The sequence below is a fragment of the Physeter macrocephalus genome, chromosome 18 (genome assembly GCF_002837175.3).
Source record: "Physeter macrocephalus isolate SW-GA chromosome 18, ASM283717v5, whole genome shotgun sequence".
Lineage (NCBI taxonomy): Eukaryota > Metazoa > Chordata > Mammalia > Artiodactyla > Physeteridae > Physeter > Physeter macrocephalus.
Window position 1 is genome coordinate 59,889,029 of NC_041231.1, and position 20,073 is coordinate 59,909,101.

Consider the following 20,073-nt stretch of genomic DNA (forward strand, 5'->3'; position numbering starts at 1 on the left):
CAGGCCCAGCGGCCATGGCCCACAGGCCCAGCCGCTCCATGGCATATGGGATCTTCCCGGGCCGGGGCACGAACCCGTGTCCCCTGCATCGGCAGGCGGACTCTCAACCACTGCGCCACCAGGGAAGCCCTAACTAGTTTGTTCTTTAATTGAAGTGATTCTAAAAGTGTAGAATGTGACTCCCTATCCATTCCTAATACTGAGTGTTTCTCCCAAAGACACCCAATATTACCAGTTTCTTTCACAGTCTTCCAGAGACACCGTATGTACCTACAGGCATTTACATCATTTAAATATCTGCTTTTACAGACTGCTATGAATTGTTATATACTTTGAGTTTTTCTATTTGTCTTTCAGATTGCGTCATTTATGGATTTATTCAACATATTCTAGACCCTTGGGATCAATCACTGAAGAAAACAAAGCTTACATTCTAACTAGCGAAACAGACAATCCACAATAAGCATAACAAATAAGTTAAGGCTACAGTTAAAAAGGTTATAAATACTATGTAATAAAGAAAAGATGAGGCAATAAAGTAGTCAGGGTAAAGTCAGGGTAACTGTCATTGAAAAAGTGACAATTGAGCGAAGACCTAAAGGAGGTCAAGGAGTTAGCCTTGTAGATGTCCAAGGAAAGAGCACTGAAGGTGGAGAAAAAAGGCTTTAAGATGGGAAAATACAAGTTTATTCAAGAGGCATCAAAGAAGGGAAGGTGGTTGTGGGTGAATGAGGAAGCGAGTGAGTAATAGGGAATGATGTCCAATAAATTAACAGGGGCCAGGTCATGGAGGTCCTTGCAGGCCATTGTAGGGATTCGGGCTTTTACTCTGAGTGAAACGGGAGCCATTACAGAGTTCTGAGCAGAAGAATAACATTTGATTTGATTTAACATTTTACAACAATCACTCTGCTTGCTTTGATGAGAACAGATTATACAAAGGCAAGTGTAGATGTGATGACTGGCTACTGCAATCATCCAGGCAAGAAATAATGGTGGTATATATCAGGTCATAGCAGCCACTGTAGTGAAAAGTGGTAGGATTCTGGATATAATCTGAAGGTAGAGCAAAAATAATTTCTTGACCAACTGAAGATTGGTTAAGACAGAAAGAGAGGATGATTCTAAGGCTTTGGGACTGAGTGAGAGGAGGATGTGATTTGCCATCCACTGAGATGGGGAAGGCTGTCAAGGAAGTGAAATGGGGGTGGGTGGTGGAGATCAAGAGTTCAGACCTGCTGAGTACGCATTATGACACCCAAGCGAAGATACCAAGTAGCAGTTTGGTAAGGGAATTCGGGAGAAGATACCAAGTAGCAATTTGGTAAGGGAATTCGGGAGAGAGAACTGAACTGCAAATAAAATGTAGGAAACATAGACACACTCACACACATGTACACCATATTTAAAGGCAAGAAATTAGATGAGAAAACCAAGGGAATGAGGATATAGATGTATGTATATCCAAATACGTAGTATGGCATGTACCATTATTTATTTTACAAACACCCTTGTGATGGGTTTAAGTTTTTTCAAATATTTTGCAATACGAAACAATGCTGCAATAGAATTTTTTTGGTCTGTATGTCTCTTTACCCATGTGTTAAGTGTATTGAAGCATAAATTCCTAAGATGTTGAATGATAGGTTTATACATGTTTTAAATTTTGGAAGCTTTTGTGAAATCACTCTTGAGTGAGGTGGTCAAAATTTACAACGCCATGAACAAATGCTTCCTCACACTCTGGAGAACACTTCCATTACCAAACTTAGATCTCTGCCAATATTTTTAAGGAAAAGATTGGTATTTCCTTTTTATTATCATTTTCATTTTGTGAATTCTGTAATATGAGCAATTTTTCATATTTTTTCCAGCTTTACTGAGATACAATTGACAAATAACTGTGCAAACTTAAGGAGTACTACACAATGACTTGATACACATACACATTGGGAAATGATTACCATATAGGGTTAGTTAACATATCCATTAGCTCACATTAAAACCTTTATTTGTGTGTGTGGTGAGAACATTTAAGATCTACTCTCTTAGCAACTTTCAAGTATATAACACAGTAATTAATGTTAACTATAGTCACCGTGCTGTACATTAGATTCCCTAGAACTTATTCATCAATTTTTCATATTTTAAAAAGTTTTTCTATGGAATGACTGTTCAAACCCTGCGTTAATATTTATATTGGTTGTTTTCTCATTGATTTGTGAGAGATTTTTGTATATTAAAAAATGGCCCTTTGCTATATGTATTGAGAATATCTTCTCCTGTTAACAGTTTATCTTTTGGTATGTTTGTATTTTCTTTTTTGTTCATTTAAATTTTTCATCCTTCTACAACTAATTTGGATGTGAGGTGTGAAGTATAGCTTCTACTTCATTTTTTCCCAAGTAGCTAGCCATTTGTACATACATAATTTATTAAACAATACAACTTTTCTTTAATTATTTGAATACAACCTTATCATTAAGTATTTTCAAGTACTTGTGGACTGTATATTGTTCTATTAATCTATCAAATAACTGTTAATATCAAACTGCTTTAACTACTAGAGTATTACTATAATTTTATATTTTATAGGTCTAACTCCCTCTTCTAAGTTTTATTTTCTTACAAATGTTAGAATTTGACCCTTGAACAACACAGGTTTGAACTTTGCAGCTCCATTTATATGTGGAGTTTTTCACTAAATAGGTACTGCTGTACTACACAATCCACGGTTGGTTAAATCTGTGGGTGCAGAACAGGTGAACTTTGATGGCCATTGTGAAATTACTGCAAAGTTACAGGTGGATATTTGACTGCAAAGGGGGTTGGCGTCCCTAACCCCCAGGTTGTTCATGGGGTCAACTGTAGGGGGTTTTTTAAGTCCTTTTTAATGGATGTGGTACATATATACAACAGAATATTACTCAGCCATTAAAAAGAATGAAATAATGCCATTTGCAGCAACATGGATGGACCTAGAGATTATCATATTAAGTAAGTCAGACAGAGAAAGACAAATATCATATGATATTGCTTATATGTGGAAACTTAAAAAATGATACAAACGAACTTATTTACAAAACAGAAACAGACTCACAGACTCAGAGAACAAACTTATGGTTACCGGTTGGGGAAGTGGGGGATGACAGATTGGGAGTAGGGACTGACATGTATATACTGCTATATATAAAACAGATAACCAACAAGGACCTACTGTATAGCACAGGGAACTCCGCTCAATACTCTGTAATAACTTAAATAGGAAAAGAATTTGAAAAAGAATAGATACATGTATATGTATAACTGAATCACTCTACTGTACACCTGAAACAACACAACATTGTTAATCAACTATACAATATAAAATAAAATAAAAAAATAAAAATAAATAAAAATTGAGATTGCATTAAAGTTAATTTAGGGAGAATGGACATCCTTCCATATTAAATCTTCCAAACCAAGAAGAGGATTATATTTTTCCATTTCCTTAAGTTTTATTTTCTGTCTCTTGGTAGCATTTTAAAGTTTTATTCATATAGATCTTGTACGTGCTCCTTAAACTTACTCCAGTACATTATATATGCTTTGTTGCTATTATAAATGCTATTTATCCCTTCATATTTTCACATTTGTTACTGCTTTAGAGTAATTTTACAACTGCCACATAACTGAATCTCCCTATTGTTTGTAACAGTTCTTCTGTTGTTTATAATAGTTTTATTTATAATAGTTTTTCCATTTGAGTTCTACAGGTTTTCCAGGTAAACAATAATAACAAAACAAAACACAGACAAGCTTTTAAATATACCTGTTTAAGAAGGAAATCTTCAAGGCAGCTCTGTAACAGATTTCCAAGGAGTTAAAAGCTTATGAAGTCAAGGATTAAGATCAATGACTTCAGATGAGACTACAGGAAGGGCTGGGCATTCTTCAAATTCCAGTAAATTCTTTGATCCCAAGGGAGAATATCAGGGACTTCCCTGGTGGTCCAGTGGTTAAGAATCCATCTTGCAATGCAGGGGACGCTGTTCTATCCCTGGTCAGGGAACTAAGATCCCACAGGCTGCAGAGCAACTAAGCCTGCATGTGGCAACTACAGAGTCCATGTGCTCTGGAGCCCGCATGCCACAACTACAGAGCCCACGTGCTCTGAAGCCTGCATGCCACAACTAGAGAGCCCACGTGCTCTGGACCCTGCGCGCCACAACTAGAGAGCCTGCGTGCCCCAAGTAATGAGCCCGTGCGCTCTGGAGCCCGCATTCACGACTAGAGAGAACCCCACGCACCACAACTAGAGAGGAGCCCCTGCTCTGCAATGAAGAGCCCGCGTGCTGCAAAGATCTCGCATGCCGCAACTAAGACCTGACACAGCCAAAAAAATAATAATAAAATAAATTTTTTTAAAAAAAGAGGGAATATATCTTTCATTATGTTTATATTGCTTTGGCAACTTGAGTTTTGTCAATCAGTTTTATTAAATTTAGGTGGAGGGGAAAATAATCATCATAGAAAGAGAAGGAAGACATATAGTCTAAAGATTTGTGTGAATTTATGAGCATAAATAATTCTTGATAGATGTGTTCTTGATAAATGAATAAGCATGTAAATATATGGAGTAAGGACAAGGTTTCAGACTAAACAGATGGTTAGGCAGGGAAAGATAGTACCCTATGTCTGAGAAAATTCCTAGCTGTATCCAAAATTGAAGTTTGTAAACTACTTTCCTACGTGGTCTTGTTCCAATCAAGCATCACTGGCTGACTGAGAGCCTCAGTACCATTTTCATATTTCCTAGGGTCTGAGGAGGAAGCTGAATGTCCCTTCTCAGTAACTTCCAACTCACTGAGCATGCTGTGTGCTATCACCATATACTAATATGAAGTGGCACATTCAAAGAAAAGAATACCTATGTATTTGTCCACCCAGTAAGGCCAGTAAAAAGAAATCTGCAATGTGGCAGAAATTCATATCATCTGTTGCTTTCTATTATAAGATTGCTTCTCCACATAACAATTAATCAAGATATAATCATCTGGAGCTGTAGCAGGATAAGTTTCACTTCTCAAACTCAAATGTGTGAGCAATGTCACATTACCTTCCTTTTTGCTAAATAAAATTGAATGTGACAGCCGTTGTCCAAACAGGATAAGAAATTTGATCTTGCTCATTTTGGGGCCACCCCTTACTTTCTCTAGGTTCCTGTAAATTGGAAGGGAATACATGGTGCCCGAAGAGCGAGGACAGATCATTACCCCTCAACTCATAAGGCTTTCATGAATAACATCTTTGTTCACGTCCCTTGAAGTCAGGTAATCAAACAGCTTCCTTGCCATGCCTGGTCAAAAGGATCCTTTCCAAGGCTGGGAACCTTGCCAGCGTGGCTTCAACCTCCTGGTGCACCTCGTGCTCTTCTTCTCCAAGATGCTCCACTCCCCAGGGCACCAGCAGACCTCTGTTCTCTTCCATGTCTGAGGGAATCTCTTCCCTGCCTAGCTGCTCCTGCCTGCCCCGTTCCCATTACTGCCCACCCTCAGGGAACTCAGGTCAAGAAGACAGGTAAGCTCTGCTTTAGATCACAACAGAAGATGCCCCTGAGACATGAGAACATGAGGGGCCTGACCACTTTTTGGAGTAAGTGAAAGGGAAAAATATAATCAAAACAAGAATTATTATCAACCAACCACTGGTGTCTGGCTGGCTGTGGGGAAGGATTTCCTAGCGCACGGACTCTGCAGGTGGAGTCTTTCCTCCCCACCCCTGGGCACCCTGCTCCTTCACTCTACCTGCCTATTGCTCTCCCTTCATTTCTCCCCATGGCACTTGTCAACAACTAACATACCATATCTTTTTAAAAAAAATTTACTTGTTAACTATGTGTCTCATCCCACTAATTTAAGTCTCGTGACAGCATTTAAATTTTGTCTGTTTTGACCACTTCAGAGCCTAGAATTGGTAGAAATAATAGGAGCTCAGTAAATATTCTGGGTATTATAAATAGACATTTTTTATTCAGGGTGGCATGGGGAAAGCCCAGACAGGAAATTGGGGATGAAACTAAAAGGCTGGGCTACAATCCTGAATTATGTTATTATCCCTAGAAAGGTAAAAGAAAAATGTATAAGCATGATGACTATCTAGCATTATAATATGGTGATACTACTAGTAAGATGATATTAAACTTCATTTTTTATAAGAATGCAGATCTTTAAAGTACTTCATGAGCCACTGATTTATCCTATGACATTAGCGGCATTTTTTTCTTGAAAAAAAAAAGTGGGCCTAATTTCAAGTACTTTGAATGTTATGTAAAAAATAGTACTTAATTTTAAAACTAAATTCAATCAAATGCTTAATATGAACTATTTGGGGGGACAGTAGAGCCTCACTAAAATCCTGTAGGTACAATATAGCATTTACTATCCAAAATTATCAATTCAAATTTTGATTATATAGACATAAAAGTTAGCTGCAAATAAAAGTATTTACAATTTAGAAAATTTATCTTTCAGACATAATGTTGAGCATATATTAAAAATCTGGAAAACTGGAATCATAAGTACCTAGATTACTTTATTGGGCTTCATAAATTCATTGAAACGGCTTCAAATATTGACCATTACTTTAAGTTATTTCATTACTTTAAGTTATAATATGCCTTTAGAAACATGAGGAGATTAGTCACAGATTTCATAACCTTAAGAAATACAAAATAATTTTCCTTTGTAATACACCTCTCCTAAATGTTTAAGGATCAACACCACCACCTATGATAAAGTCCTCTGCCTGGGGATTTGTGTTGACTGCTGCTATTTATACATTCAAGCTTCCAGTGCACCTCGCTGGCTCTACCCATGACGCACCCTTCTAAATATTTCCTGTCGGGCCAAAGCTATCGTTTTCACTTAAAGCAATCCAATAGAAAGTTAATCACAAGGCTATCTTGTCTTCCTGAAATTGGATTTCTCCAACAGCAACCAGTAATCTCGACAGTAAGAACATTCCCATTCCTTTGATGCCAACTAGAAGATAGTCACAGACACCCCTGTGAACCACACACGCCTGGGCTTCCCAACACCTGTCTCCCTTCTCACCTGCCGTCTTTAACACAGGTTCTGGATTATTTAGACAGCTCATTCAAATTATTGAACACTTGAGGCAATAATGCTTTCGAAATCATAAATAGGAATTTGCTTACTCTAACTCAGCAGGATTTTAAGATCAAAATAACTTAGGTCCCCCACTTCCTATACCACTAGAAAGTGTGAACCAGTTAAGTTGACCCCATCTGCCCCCCAAAAAGTTCTAGCTCTGTTTAGTCTGATCCGTTACATCAATTTGAAAGATAATACCAACACTGCAGTGAGTACTAGGAGAGAAATTAGGCAGAAAAGAAAGAATAAGAAAATGTGAGAGTCAAATCTTTACAGCGTGATTCTATTACTTGGCTTGAAACACTGGGAATTAACAATGCCAGGGCCTGAGCATACCCTGAACCTTGATGTGGGGAAGGGGAAGGAAGCCAAGCAGTTTTAGGTAAAACAGCCCCAATGCACAAATCAGAAAAATCACAGGCTACTAGATAAACTCTTTATTAACCTAGACTTTAACATATGTTTTCTAAATATTTTGAATATCTAAGTTCTTTTCCTACCAAGATGGATAAACAACCACTACATGTTGATTTTAAAGAAGACCTAGTCTAACATTTTAGGCTGGTCTGTTATCTCGACTGACATCATTTAGAAAACAATTTTTATACAACCAATACATTTGTCATTTAGTGTGTGGACCTGAAACCAGATTTTGAGAAGGAGAGAAAGAAAGAGGGCTCCAGATATCACAGCAGGGAGACAATCAGTCACCACCAAAGAGAGACACTAATGAAAGGGATAGGGGAATCTAACATCACAATTTTGCTAAAGATTTGCGTGGCTTCTTTAGCACCACAAACTCATAAATACATTCATAAATTTCACAAAGTAAACATAATAAAATAATGTATGTTTCATATATCTCTTTTTTAGCTAATTCTAGTAAACCAGAAAATAGGTATTATGGTGAGAAAATCTGCTATACAGTGGTTCTTGAGATTCATTGAGGAACTGCAGAGATTCTCAGAACACTCCCCAGTATGCAGGTTCAGGAATATATATTTTTAAAGAGCTCTATGGGAGAATGTGATGATGAGCAAGTTTGGGAACCAAAAACAGAGTAAAACCAAAAAAACAAAACAAACCCTAGCATCAGGATACCAATGTTAATAATAACCAATTACTTCTAAGAGAATTGCAAGGGAATGAAATAATAAATACTAGGTTTTAATGACAGCCACGAAGAGGCCCAAAATCTATGGCTGGGAATCAATGCACTAAACGTGAAGAGAGCGTTCACGTCTTTGTCCAACTGTGAAAAGCCCTGGTTAAAGGTTAAGTTAATTAATCAAGCTGGCTGAATTAACAACAGGAGACCAATAAGAAGAGCTTTGTGATTTTCCAGTTTATAGATGAGAGCTTATTATGAATTTGGTATGCTTATGAAGATTAGAAACAGATGGTCCAATGTAAGCCTCAAGCAGGCTGACATATAATGTAAAAGCCTGGAGCTTGCAGTCAGAAGACCTGGGCTTCAGTCCCAGTTCTGCTGCTATGTGACCTCAGGCAAGTCACTTAACCTGAGCCCTAACTTAACAATAAATGAAGATCACATGAGATAGCATATGTAAGAGGTACTTTATAAAATGTAAAGCATTTTCAAATGTTGGTTATCAATGTCATAAATGATCAGAATATAAACATTTATAATTTAGTCTCTGCAGTCCAAGAAAATGAGACAGAAACTCTACCTATAATAGAGAGTTGACTGAGTGTGTACTTTATGTCCAAAGGAATTCTACTATTGACTCTACTAAGAGTCCATTGTTATTTTTATTTACTAATTTATCCAATGCTTATATAGTACTAAGTGTCAGGCACAGTCTGAAGCACTTTACAAACAACTTTTTTTACTTCCCAACAAGCTTACAAGGTAGGTACTATTATTATCCTCATTTTACACATAAAGAAACTGAGGCACTGAGTTTAGACATTGCCCAAGTTCATACAGCCAGTAAGTGATAGAGCTGGGATTCATACACAGGCAACCTGGCTCCAGAATTCACGGGCTCAATGACTATAAAATGATATTTCACTAAAAGGCATTCTGTTGAACAAATCTCCAAGATGGTGTTATGAAGAGCTTGTAGGTCATTATCATAAGAAATAAATTGTGTTGAAAATGATAGGAAACTACCATCTGGCATTTTCTGTATCAGGTCATGGTTACATGGCTTAGGAAAATTTTTTCTAGGATTATTAATCAGCCGTTAAAAACTTAAATCACCACTGGATATACGGTTAAAATGGTAATTTTTTTTTTTTTTTTTTTTGCAGTACGCGGGCCTCTCAGGGTTGTGGCCTCTCCAGTTGCGGAGTACAGGCTCCAGACGCGCAGGCTCAGCGGCCATGGCTCACGGGCCCAGCCGCTTCGCGGCATGTGGAATCTTCCCGGACCAGGGCACGAACCCGCGTGCCCTGCATCGGCAGGCAGACTCTCAACCACTGTGCCACCAGGGAAGCCCAAAATGGTAAATTTTATGTTACATATATTTTAGCACAATTAAAAAAATAAAAAACCTTAATTTTATTGTGTACAGTTTAAAGTATTTTACATATTTTGATTTCAAGCTGTAGAATTTTTATTTTGCAAAACTGAATATATCATTAAGTCTGCAACAAGAAATTATTTCATTGTTCTGTAAAAGTAATAGTAATATATTGATGAAATAAAGCACCGGAAGCAAGTGAGCACTGGGTCAACAGATAATTTTTAAGGCCCATGCTTATCACCAGGGCTGCTGTATCCCACAGCTCTAGCCAGGCTGCCTGCTCCACCTAGGGATGTTAAATAGAAGTGGGAGATGGGTTTAAATCAGCCATGTGCTCATTTGCTCTGAGCCTTAAAAAAGTCAGGATTGGCTTAAAGGATTTTAAGTAACGGTATGAATGGATATCAAGACCTGAGCCTAAATGACAGTTAACATACTTGGCTGCTATTTTCTACTCCACATTTGCTTGTTTTTAGGGAATAAGTGTTTATGGGAAAACAAATGTCGCATTTATTACAGACAGATGCTCGGATTCTGTTTAAAAATAGAATCATACAATCAGGTGGAAGAGCCAGGAGAAGAGGATGGTTAAATATGTGACACAATCAGTTCATACCCTGTGAGCTGAACAAAATGGTGAGGAAGTGGTAATTCTGGAATTTATTTTCAAAGTCAGTTCAATCTGCATTGTTTAGGGTTTTGCCTGAATCACAGACTGTTCCTGGTAATTGGTTAGAAGAAATTTTTTTTAAAAGTGGAGAAATTAAAGAAAAGAACAGTTAATATATCAATTGTACACTTTCAGTTATATGGCTCTGAGTTTTGGACTTCATCGTTCCCTAATGGAAGAATATACCAAAAAGTTACTCTGCAACTGTTTACTAATTTAAGAACCTCAACATAGAAGACTCATTATATAAGGAAGCATTACTCATAAGGGATATGACCCTGAAGGCAATTTAGTGAGCCTTGTATTTTGGCTTAAAGACAATGATCTGACTCTGGTTTCTTTAACAGAAAATAAGCACTTCCAGAAAGTTGAGAAGGCTATATAAGGCTAAATGTTTCTAGGAAAGATTATTGTTGTTCCACTGAGGAGTCAATATGAGAAATCTAGCTGACTTAATACATTTTTCATGCATTTGATGATGGGAAAGGTAGCCACCTGTTCCTTCCTTTATCAACTGAGTAAAGTTGGTCATATTATTTGGATTTGGACTTTTAACTTCAATACAAGTTCAGATACCTAAATTCATAAGAGATTAAGTTGAGAGATGATAGAGGTAAACTCAAGAATTTATTTGGAGCAGCAAAGTCAGCATATACAAATGTAAGTAAATCGAAAAGACAAAAGAGAGATACGGAAAAAAAAACTGGTTTTATTCAGTTGCAAAGAACTTGAAAGATAAATTTCCTAGTCTCTTCCAAATTCCATCAAAGAACTTGAGGCATTGCTGATATTAGGGACTATTCATTCACCAAGTAGTCAGATTAAGAAGGCTCTAACCTATCTACTACTTTCAAAACGTCTTAGCACTTCTGCTTACACTAAACTAGAAAAGCACAGCAGCAATGGCCACTCAATTTCTAGGAGCAACGTATTGGCTGATTAAAAAAAACACTAAAATCATATCATTTTTCACATATAATCTTAGTCAAAAGAAAATATATTATTATCCACCTGATTGTTATTGGTTTTTTTGTTTTTGCTTTTTTTTTGGTACTCTCTCCTGTAGATGTGGGTTTCTAGGAAGAGGAAATAAGTAATGTAAATATATATTTCTCCTGTACTTCCAATGACAGTATGAACTATTACTATTATTATTAAGAGCCTACTATATGACAAGCACTGTGCTAAGTGCTTTACATGTATAATCTCAGTTAAACCTGTAACAACTCTATGAGTCATATACTATCATAACCTCCATTTTAAGATGAGGTGTGTGGGATTTGTAATGGGTAAGTGACTTACCTCAGGTCAAATGTCTAGTAAGTAGCACAGCCAACCTTCAAACCCAAAGAACCTGGCTCTAGAGCCTGCCTTTTTAAATCACTATGACAACTTCACTCTTTTCCTAATACATTACTACAAAAGTTTTCTTGGCAGATTATCCACAAATAGTTCACAGTTATAAAAACATGTTCTAATTCCCTTAAACAGTCTCCAGGCCAAAACTAAAGGATGCTTAGAAAACAAGCAAACAAACAAAAAAATCTTAATCCAATAATACCAAAATTATAGCAAATTTTATACCAAATATGGAATTGGTATGATAAAAATTTACTGAGAGATTGGTAGCTATACAGATTATTTGCCAGCAGGAACATGGTACAAAAACACACACATATATACATATGTACACTTTTTTTTTGGCAAATGTGATTTTCCACTGAGAGCTGGCTCAATAGATTTGTATCCAGTTTCACTTCATTACTCTAAGAGTGAAATGTTGCTTGATAATCTAGTTATAAGCTAATTTGCTAATCCTTATTATAGACTACATTCTTAGAATTTGGATCCTAATAAATCTTAGAAGCAAAACACTTGCTCAAATAGATGTTAATCCAGACACACTTGTCAAACGACTACTGCAAATGTAATTTGAAAACATCAAGAGTTCTGAACTGTCACTAGTCCTCCTCCAAAGGGGAACATCAAGCAGTAAATAAAAAACAAGTCTACCAGAAACTGCCATCATTCAACATGTATATCAGAATTAAAAGGTGAAAATGTTCCTCATTTCAATGTGGAAAAACATTCAACAATAAATTAGACTGTTGCTTATGTATATGTAAATTGGCAAGGTATAGAAGAGAAGAATTGGACCTTGGGGTTAGACATCCTGATTCTAATCATTGCCCCATCACTTAGCAGCTGATTGACCTTGGGCTAGACATGAAGCCTCAATCACAGTTTCTTCCATATGTCAATAGTGATGATGCCTATCTTCATGGGGTTGCTATGAGACTCTAAATATTATATTTATTATATTATATATACATATTATATATTATTGTGTTATATTATTATAAAAGGATCTACCCAATCCTTGGCCTGTAGCAGGGGTTCAATTACATGATTGCTATTTATAGGCTTGTTTAGTTACTGGAGTCACTGCAGTGCATACTGACAATCAGAGCCCTTTGCTGGACCAAATTTAGATTCAATGTATCATCAATGCTGGTAATTTCTATCATATGTTTATCATAATACATAAAAGAAATCAACTTATTTGATAAATTACTACAGGTTGTGTTAGTTCTACTTACAGACTGGAAAAATTAAGAGTAATGTGATTTCAGTCGTTTGGCTGTATTCTGAAGAGTACTGAAGCTTCAGGAATGGTCCTGCTAAAGATACAGGTTACAAAGAACTGTAACATCCTCTGTACTATCATTAGTGTATCTGTTAGAATAATCCTAGGGTCTTAAAGCGAGGCCTATATCTTCTTCACGTTGCAGATCTGTTATTTGTTGGCAGTGGGGGCCTTTGCTAAGAGTGATCAAGGGATCTGGGCTGAGAGAGTAGCAAACCAAAATTTCAATTATCAGTCACAGAGCCACAGAGAAAGAGAGAACTCTGGAGGATGTTGCACTGGACACAGTCATATGCTCAGATATTCATCACTCACTCACAACTCATTGGTTTCACCCCACCTCAAGAGTATCAAATGTGCATCTCTACTTTATAACAGGAAGGCAGTAACCTGCAACATTTTGGTGAACAGTATTAATGACCACCCCAATTAGGAAGCAGAATTCTAGGAATTGCAGAGCTCAAGTTTAGCAATACAGCTTTGCTCCCTTTTCATATCCCTGGAAAATAGAGGCAGCTCCATAATACAATGGGTAAATACCCAAATGACATCTGGTACCCAAAGAAATGCTTACACATCTACAGGTATATCCTCCATACAGTAGTGAGCAGACTGTTAAAATATAAGACAAAAAAATCCACTCACATCATGGACCAAAAAAAACCTAAATTTTACCACAGGAGCCTCCTAGAAAATTGTAGGCCAAGCGATCACTGGTTGGAGTACATAATTTATATCCAATAAAAATTATAATGACTCTATATAACTTATAAGATAGATGATCAACTAAAACATGCTATACATATTACATTTAAATTATACATCAGCTTTATCAGCAATATCTATAAATTATGTACAATGTTGAATGACAAGATTGACTTTAAAGCTGTGTTCAGGGAAACTCTTACTTCTGGGTTAGACATGTGAACCTATGGCAGTCAGCATCATCTCCAGGCAAACCAGAGTGAAAGACTAACAAAGGAAGTAGGAGAAAGGCGTCGTGAAACAGTGAGCCATGATCACAGTTACATTACTGCACTAGCAGAGATAAACCAACAAAAGTCTGACGCCTCAAGTTGAGAAAACTTAGTCAGTGGTTCTCTCTCTCTCTGAGATACAAACAGATTCATTTGAGGGACTTAGAAATGCTGAGGCCTGGCCCTACTCCAAGAGCTCCTGATTTAATTGATCCAGTAGAGTACAGCGCAGGCATTGCTGTGTTTTGGTTGCTGTCATTGCTTTATAAAGCCTTCTAATGCAAAGCCAGGCTTAAGAAATACTAAACTAAGTCATGTAGTCTATCAAGCAAAAAAATAAACTTGCAAATAATGGATTCTGCAGACATGTACCTACTAAATATAAAAGAAACAACATTTGTGCTAACTGGGGAAAGAATTGTACTCCATGTATCAACTCTTAAATAGCTATCTAGCACATGTTCACGTCTATTTTCTCTAAGTAATTACCAGAGTGACATGTATTTTGAATATATACCATAAGAGAATCAAGGTTTCTTTAAAAGAGGAAGGGAATTTCAGCTATCTTACTATATATTTCAGCTATATTACTGATTTTATAGTAAATGAAAAAATAAAATGTATGAGTAAACTAATATAAATTACAAATACAAAATCTAAATATTGCCTTCAACTTTTTTCTGAAGTATATCCCAATATATTGATGAGTAATTTTATTTACTGGGGAAAAGCTTATCACCTGTATATTCATATACATATTCATCCACAGTGACAGAGCTCTGTTGTGCTGTCAACAAGAAAATTAATAAGTCACTGGTTCCATAAACATATCAATTTTTCAGTGACTACTAAAAAAAATAAAGAAAAAAAACTAGACAAACATGACTAAAAGAGAAGACTTAACATTTTCAGAATCTAAAACTAAAAAATATTTTTTTTCATAAATGCATATAATGTCTTTCTAGAAGAGCTTATTTCTCTCCCACAGTAAAACACACACTGCAAAATATAGTCCACAGTCAGTGAAAACTCTGAAATATTATTTAATCATTTGTTAAACTAAGCTTACACAAATTAGGAGAAAGTAATGTTGAAATAATATATGAAATTAAGATATAGTCAGCTTAAACAGTGAGAGCTGTATATGCCTATCATTCTGTGTCTACTTTTAGAAAAGGAGCTCAGACAACAGGTGCAATGTGCAACCGTTCTCCATCTCTTCTACAAAAATCTTTAAGAAGGTCTACATTGTCTAATACACATTATTTTTGTGTAAGTGATATTTTTATGGGGGCAGGGGTGTGAATTTAATATCTGGATCAACCTGGTACAGTGCAGAGACAGTATTTGAGGAAGTAGGAGCTCCAGTGCAGAGAGGACCATAACAGATTAAATTCCTGGGACGTCTAGGCAATTGAACTGCATGTTGGAGTCAATACTATCTCCATCTCCAAGGGATATAGTTTGATATTATTCATTTTCAAACAATTTCTCATATGTACCATTTGTGACCATTTTTCTATCTTGGTTGTCAGTTGACCTCTTTGCTTTCTGTTTCTTGACTTCTCATTGGGGCAATGAGGCTTTAATCATCTGTGAGTTTCCTTCCTGGCAAGTGGAGATTCTTAGATAGCCAGGAGTAGGGAATCAGAGCATAGCAGGGCAGCCGGGCATGTGCCAGCTGAATCTGAGGTAAAGGGGAACTAAAATTTCAGCCTTGAATGAAGAGATCCACAGAAGAAAGCATCCCTATTATATTAGCTCCAAGAGAGGAAGTGAAGAAAAAGATACAAACAAGAAGAGAGTAAGAGACATGAGCCTGTAGGTAGGCACCATGAATGACAGTAGAGGAGAGAGCCTGTCCCAGAGCCTGTGGTCACCCAGTGAGTTATCCACCCAGAGCACCCAGCCAGCTGGGGGAGTAGGGGACAGAAGAGGTGAAACAAATGCTTTATTTTTTTCTGTTCTCATTCTTGCTTTAGGAGCCTATTTAATTTAAGCAGCCCTGAATTCCTGTTCTTTCCAAGAATTTCTGTTTGTTTTAATGCTTTCAGAAGGTTAAAACCTTATGGCTCCTGATTCTTGACTTTAGTTTTGTTTTGCATCAGATTTTTTCCTTGTCCCAGGGATTAATGGTATGCTCAATGGAATCAGACTATTCAAATTTATCCTGACAGAACTCAAATCCTGAGAGTAACATTACTTCAGACAACTTAAAAATACACTTTGATTTTTTATGTATGTTTAAATACAATTTCTTAAGAATGCCCTGCTCTTTATCACACTGTTAAATATTTAAGATTCTAATTTCTGCCTCATGAGAAGCTAGGTTTCCCTATCTTTTAGAAAAGGGGAAGGGCATAAGGGAGAACACTCCTTCCTATCTTCTGTGGTTGCCCTCAGAAGTGCCCAGGGACACATGCGAAATGTCCGAGCAGAGAAGTTGCCTCATACTAAAATGACTGGCTCACAACTACCATGAAATGAATGTATGTGATGTTATTCCATACTTAAATATTTCTACTGAAGCAGCCTTCCCTTCCAGCTGCTTTCAAGCTGAATGGAACAAAGGTACTATTTATGCCAGAGAAATAGTAGAAGTCCATCTGCAAGTACCTCAGATTTCCACAGATTTACTTTTACTGTGGATTAAATGGCATGCCTTAAATGTACATACATGTATATGTATATTTGAATATATATATACTTCTCACTCTAAAATAGGAACCATCCAAATTGAGTCAAAGGCATTCACATTTCTGACATCTACTTTTTAATCAGATTTCTAATGAAAGCATGGTTTGCAGATGAAAAGTTTCAATATTACAGATACAGATAATTGAATTAATTTATAACAATTAAACCAAACCCATGAAAACAGGTCCAATTCACTTACTCTCATCAACTTGAGAATTGAGTCTATTCATTAATTGTAGTGTGTGATTTAAAGTTTAAAAAGAATAAAAAAACACTGAAGGAGTTAGTATAATGAAATACTGTTTGAAATTTGAAAAATCTGGTTGCATTCCGTAATTAATCTTCCCTGTGAGCTAGGGCTATAACTTAGAATCTTCTCAAGAGAATTAAAAAATTACCAAATGATGGAATTGTAAAACTGTTTCAAAAGGCAATTATGGAGAGTCCTCAGTTGATTTATACTATATTGCCATTAGAGAAATAAAATTTAAAACTACCTCGTGGCTATTTTTATATCCATACTTCCTTTGAAAAAGCTGCTTTAAAAATACAAATATTTGAGTTTAAACAAATAGTACATACTATTTTGTTTATATAAATATAAAAGTAAAAAATTATATCTCTTTTAGGATCTGAGACAAAATGGCCATAATTAAAAACAAGTGCAAGAGGAACAAAGTTTTGATGTTACTGTACCTACCTTTAATGTGATACTATAATGTCCAACAAACATTGCATCTATCCATGATCTTGAATGGGGATCACCCAGGAATTCTATGTGATACTGTTCAACATCTCCATCCAGGTCATAGGTCACATATTTCCCTTTAAAAGGATCAGGGCAAAGTATCCCTGGCCAACTTTCGAAAGAAAATATTTTTATTATTTTGATGCTTTAAAAAAGGTAGACGTTAATATATCTGTCACAATCATCTGTCAAACTTTGCCCTTTGAATTTTAATAACTTTTTTACAAATTTTAAACATATTCATATTTGTATCTTTTAAAAGTAGGATATTCAATTGATGCAAGTAATCATTTGTATCTTTGTAGATATAGAAAGCTTTGAAACAGTCACATACTCAAGACATTCATAAGATATGAGGAGAAAGAATCATAAGACAAAAGAATGATTTCTAGGGTCTATAAGAGACATTTAGGCACTGCTAATAGGAAAGATAAGAGAAAAAAGAGTCATCAGATTCATGGCAGGATTGAATCAACTCTCACCAATCAGAATGATTAACTACTAGAATGTTAACCCAGTGACAGGGCTTCTGATGGGGTAGGAGAGAGCTAGCAATTCGTGAACCAGGACTGCCAAAGTAGTTCGGGCTGTTCTGACACTGAACTTTGTAACAACTGTGAGAAAAGTAGAAATAGAGTCAGCGATTCTGTGTTATCCCTCTCCCACCACATCTGTTCCACTGGCAGTGACCAAATGGCTAAAAATCCTCAGTACTGCAAATAAGGTTTATTCTTTACTAAAAATAAATCTTAGGGGAATGTACAGCAGAAATGTGACTGAATTTTATAGATCAAGATCCAAAATATGCATATCTAATACACCCAAGCATTCAAAAATCTGTACAATTATCAAGTTCTATTATTTATAATATTATAATTATCTGTAAAATTATCAAGTTCAATTATCTGTACAATTAACAAGTTCAGTTTGCAGTACCACAGAGCAAAAAAGGTAGAGAAGTTCAAATTAGAAGGCCCAGGCTCTAGTTCTGCCTTCTACCAGACAGGAGGCCTCAAGCAGGTAACTAGGCCTCACTGTAACTCTGGTTCCTCACTGCGCTGTTTCAAAGTTCAAACGAACATGTGCTTTACACATTTTTCGTTTCTGGCAAATGAAAATATTGTAAAGCGCCATCATTATGGACTGAATTATGTCATCCCACCAACCCACATTCATATGTCGAAGTCCTGACCGCCAGTTCCTCAGAATGTGACTGTATTTGGAGAGGGGGTCTTTAAGGAAGTAACTAAGTTAAAAGGTGAGCCCCAATCCAACATGACTAGTTTCCTTATAAAAAGAGACAATTAGGACCCAGACACACACAGAGGGAAGACCCTGAGAAGACACAAAAAGTAAGACCCACCTACAAGCCAAGGAGAGGCCTGAGAAGAAATCAACCCTCTGACACCCTGACCTCAGAATTTTAGCCCCCAGAACCATGGGAAAATAAGGGCTAGAGAAATTAAAAATTGAGTCAGACAATCTGTAAGCCAAAGAAGAACTGGAAATGTTAATGGAAAGTCAAGTGAAAGTTCAGGACCTAAATGAAGAGCTGCGTTGTTATCAGGCTCACATCACGGTATCTTATTGCTATTTGGTGACTCTTACTGGGTTGTGCTTAAGAGTTAAACTTGAGTGCAGTTTATCTTTTAAATCTACAATGGAAATCTACATTGCTGAGGGAACACACTCAAAAGAAGGGGACTTCAACAGGCAAATGAATGACTAAGAATGAGTGGTAGCTGCAATGGAGACCCCCAACTTATCAGAAGTCAAGGAACAAGTGGGTCCTTCAATATGATCAGTAGCTATTTTAAAAACAACAAAACTATGATTGTTACATTATATTTGTTTAAACTCTATAAAAGGTAAGGGGCTCATGTTTAATACTAGGTGATTTGCACTTCACAGCAATTTTAATAAGGACTACTGTCAACCCAATACCAATTTATGAGCAGTACCTACTCCATTCAGTGTAAAACAGTCTCACAAAATGGATTTCTGATATTTAACACATGAAAGAAAGATTCTTCAGTTATTATGTGTAAGATGAGCTGCTACTTTTCTGACACAAATTCTGATACAACTATTTTTTAAGTGGAACCTATTGGGTCCCAGAGTATCCAATTTAAATTACTACTCAATAAAATATAAACAAAAAGAGATGACTCCTAAAAAGAATTAGATACCAAAAAAAGAAAAAAGCTTCTGTTCATTATTTAAAACATATTTTATTACAGAAAGTATTGCATACTGATTTAAAGATGAATTATGAAAAGTCCAAATAACTGGGGTACTTTCAGGTGGTGCAAAGGAATTGTCTGACTCCTAGTCTGTACATATCAGCTAAAACAGAAGGTACCAAACTACAGGAAAAGCTGAGCAGAGGCAATACATGTAGAAAACATGCTTACTTCTCTCCAGCTGCTACATCCATCATCATCTCTGACTTCCTGTGATTGAAGAAAGAAGTTGATGTCCATTTTTTGCCCTCACTCTGACCTCAATTTGAGTTCCCAAATTGTCAATGATGATAGTGCATTGTGCATTTCTACTTCCTGATTTTTCACTTTCATATTGAGGAGAAATTCTGAGTGTTGTTTGGGGGCTTAAAGGTGGAGAGGGACAGTAAGAATAGGCCACCCAATGGAAGGGTGTCAGAATTACAAGGAAAGTGTATGGTCAATC

The 20,073-nt window shown here is 36.4% G+C and overlaps 1 protein-coding gene across 7 annotated transcripts in view; it reads right to left on the reverse strand.

The window, feature by feature from the left end:
- The window catches only part of ZCWPW2 (zinc finger CW-type and PWWP domain containing 2), a 142,841-nt gene that overhangs the window by 53,762 nt on the left and 69,006 nt on the right, over positions 1-20,073 (reverse strand). For 6 of the 7 annotated variants that reach the window (XM_007108652.3, XM_055079745.1, XM_055079743.1 and 3 more), the window contains one exon: positions 17,338-17,497. The exons of the other annotated variant lie outside the window; for it this stretch is intronic. In XM_007108652.3, coding sequence (XP_007108714.1) covers positions 17,338-17,497 — 160 coding nt within the window. The remainder of the gene's footprint in view (positions 1-17,337; positions 17,498-20,073) is intronic. 7 annotated transcript variants of the gene reach the window in all.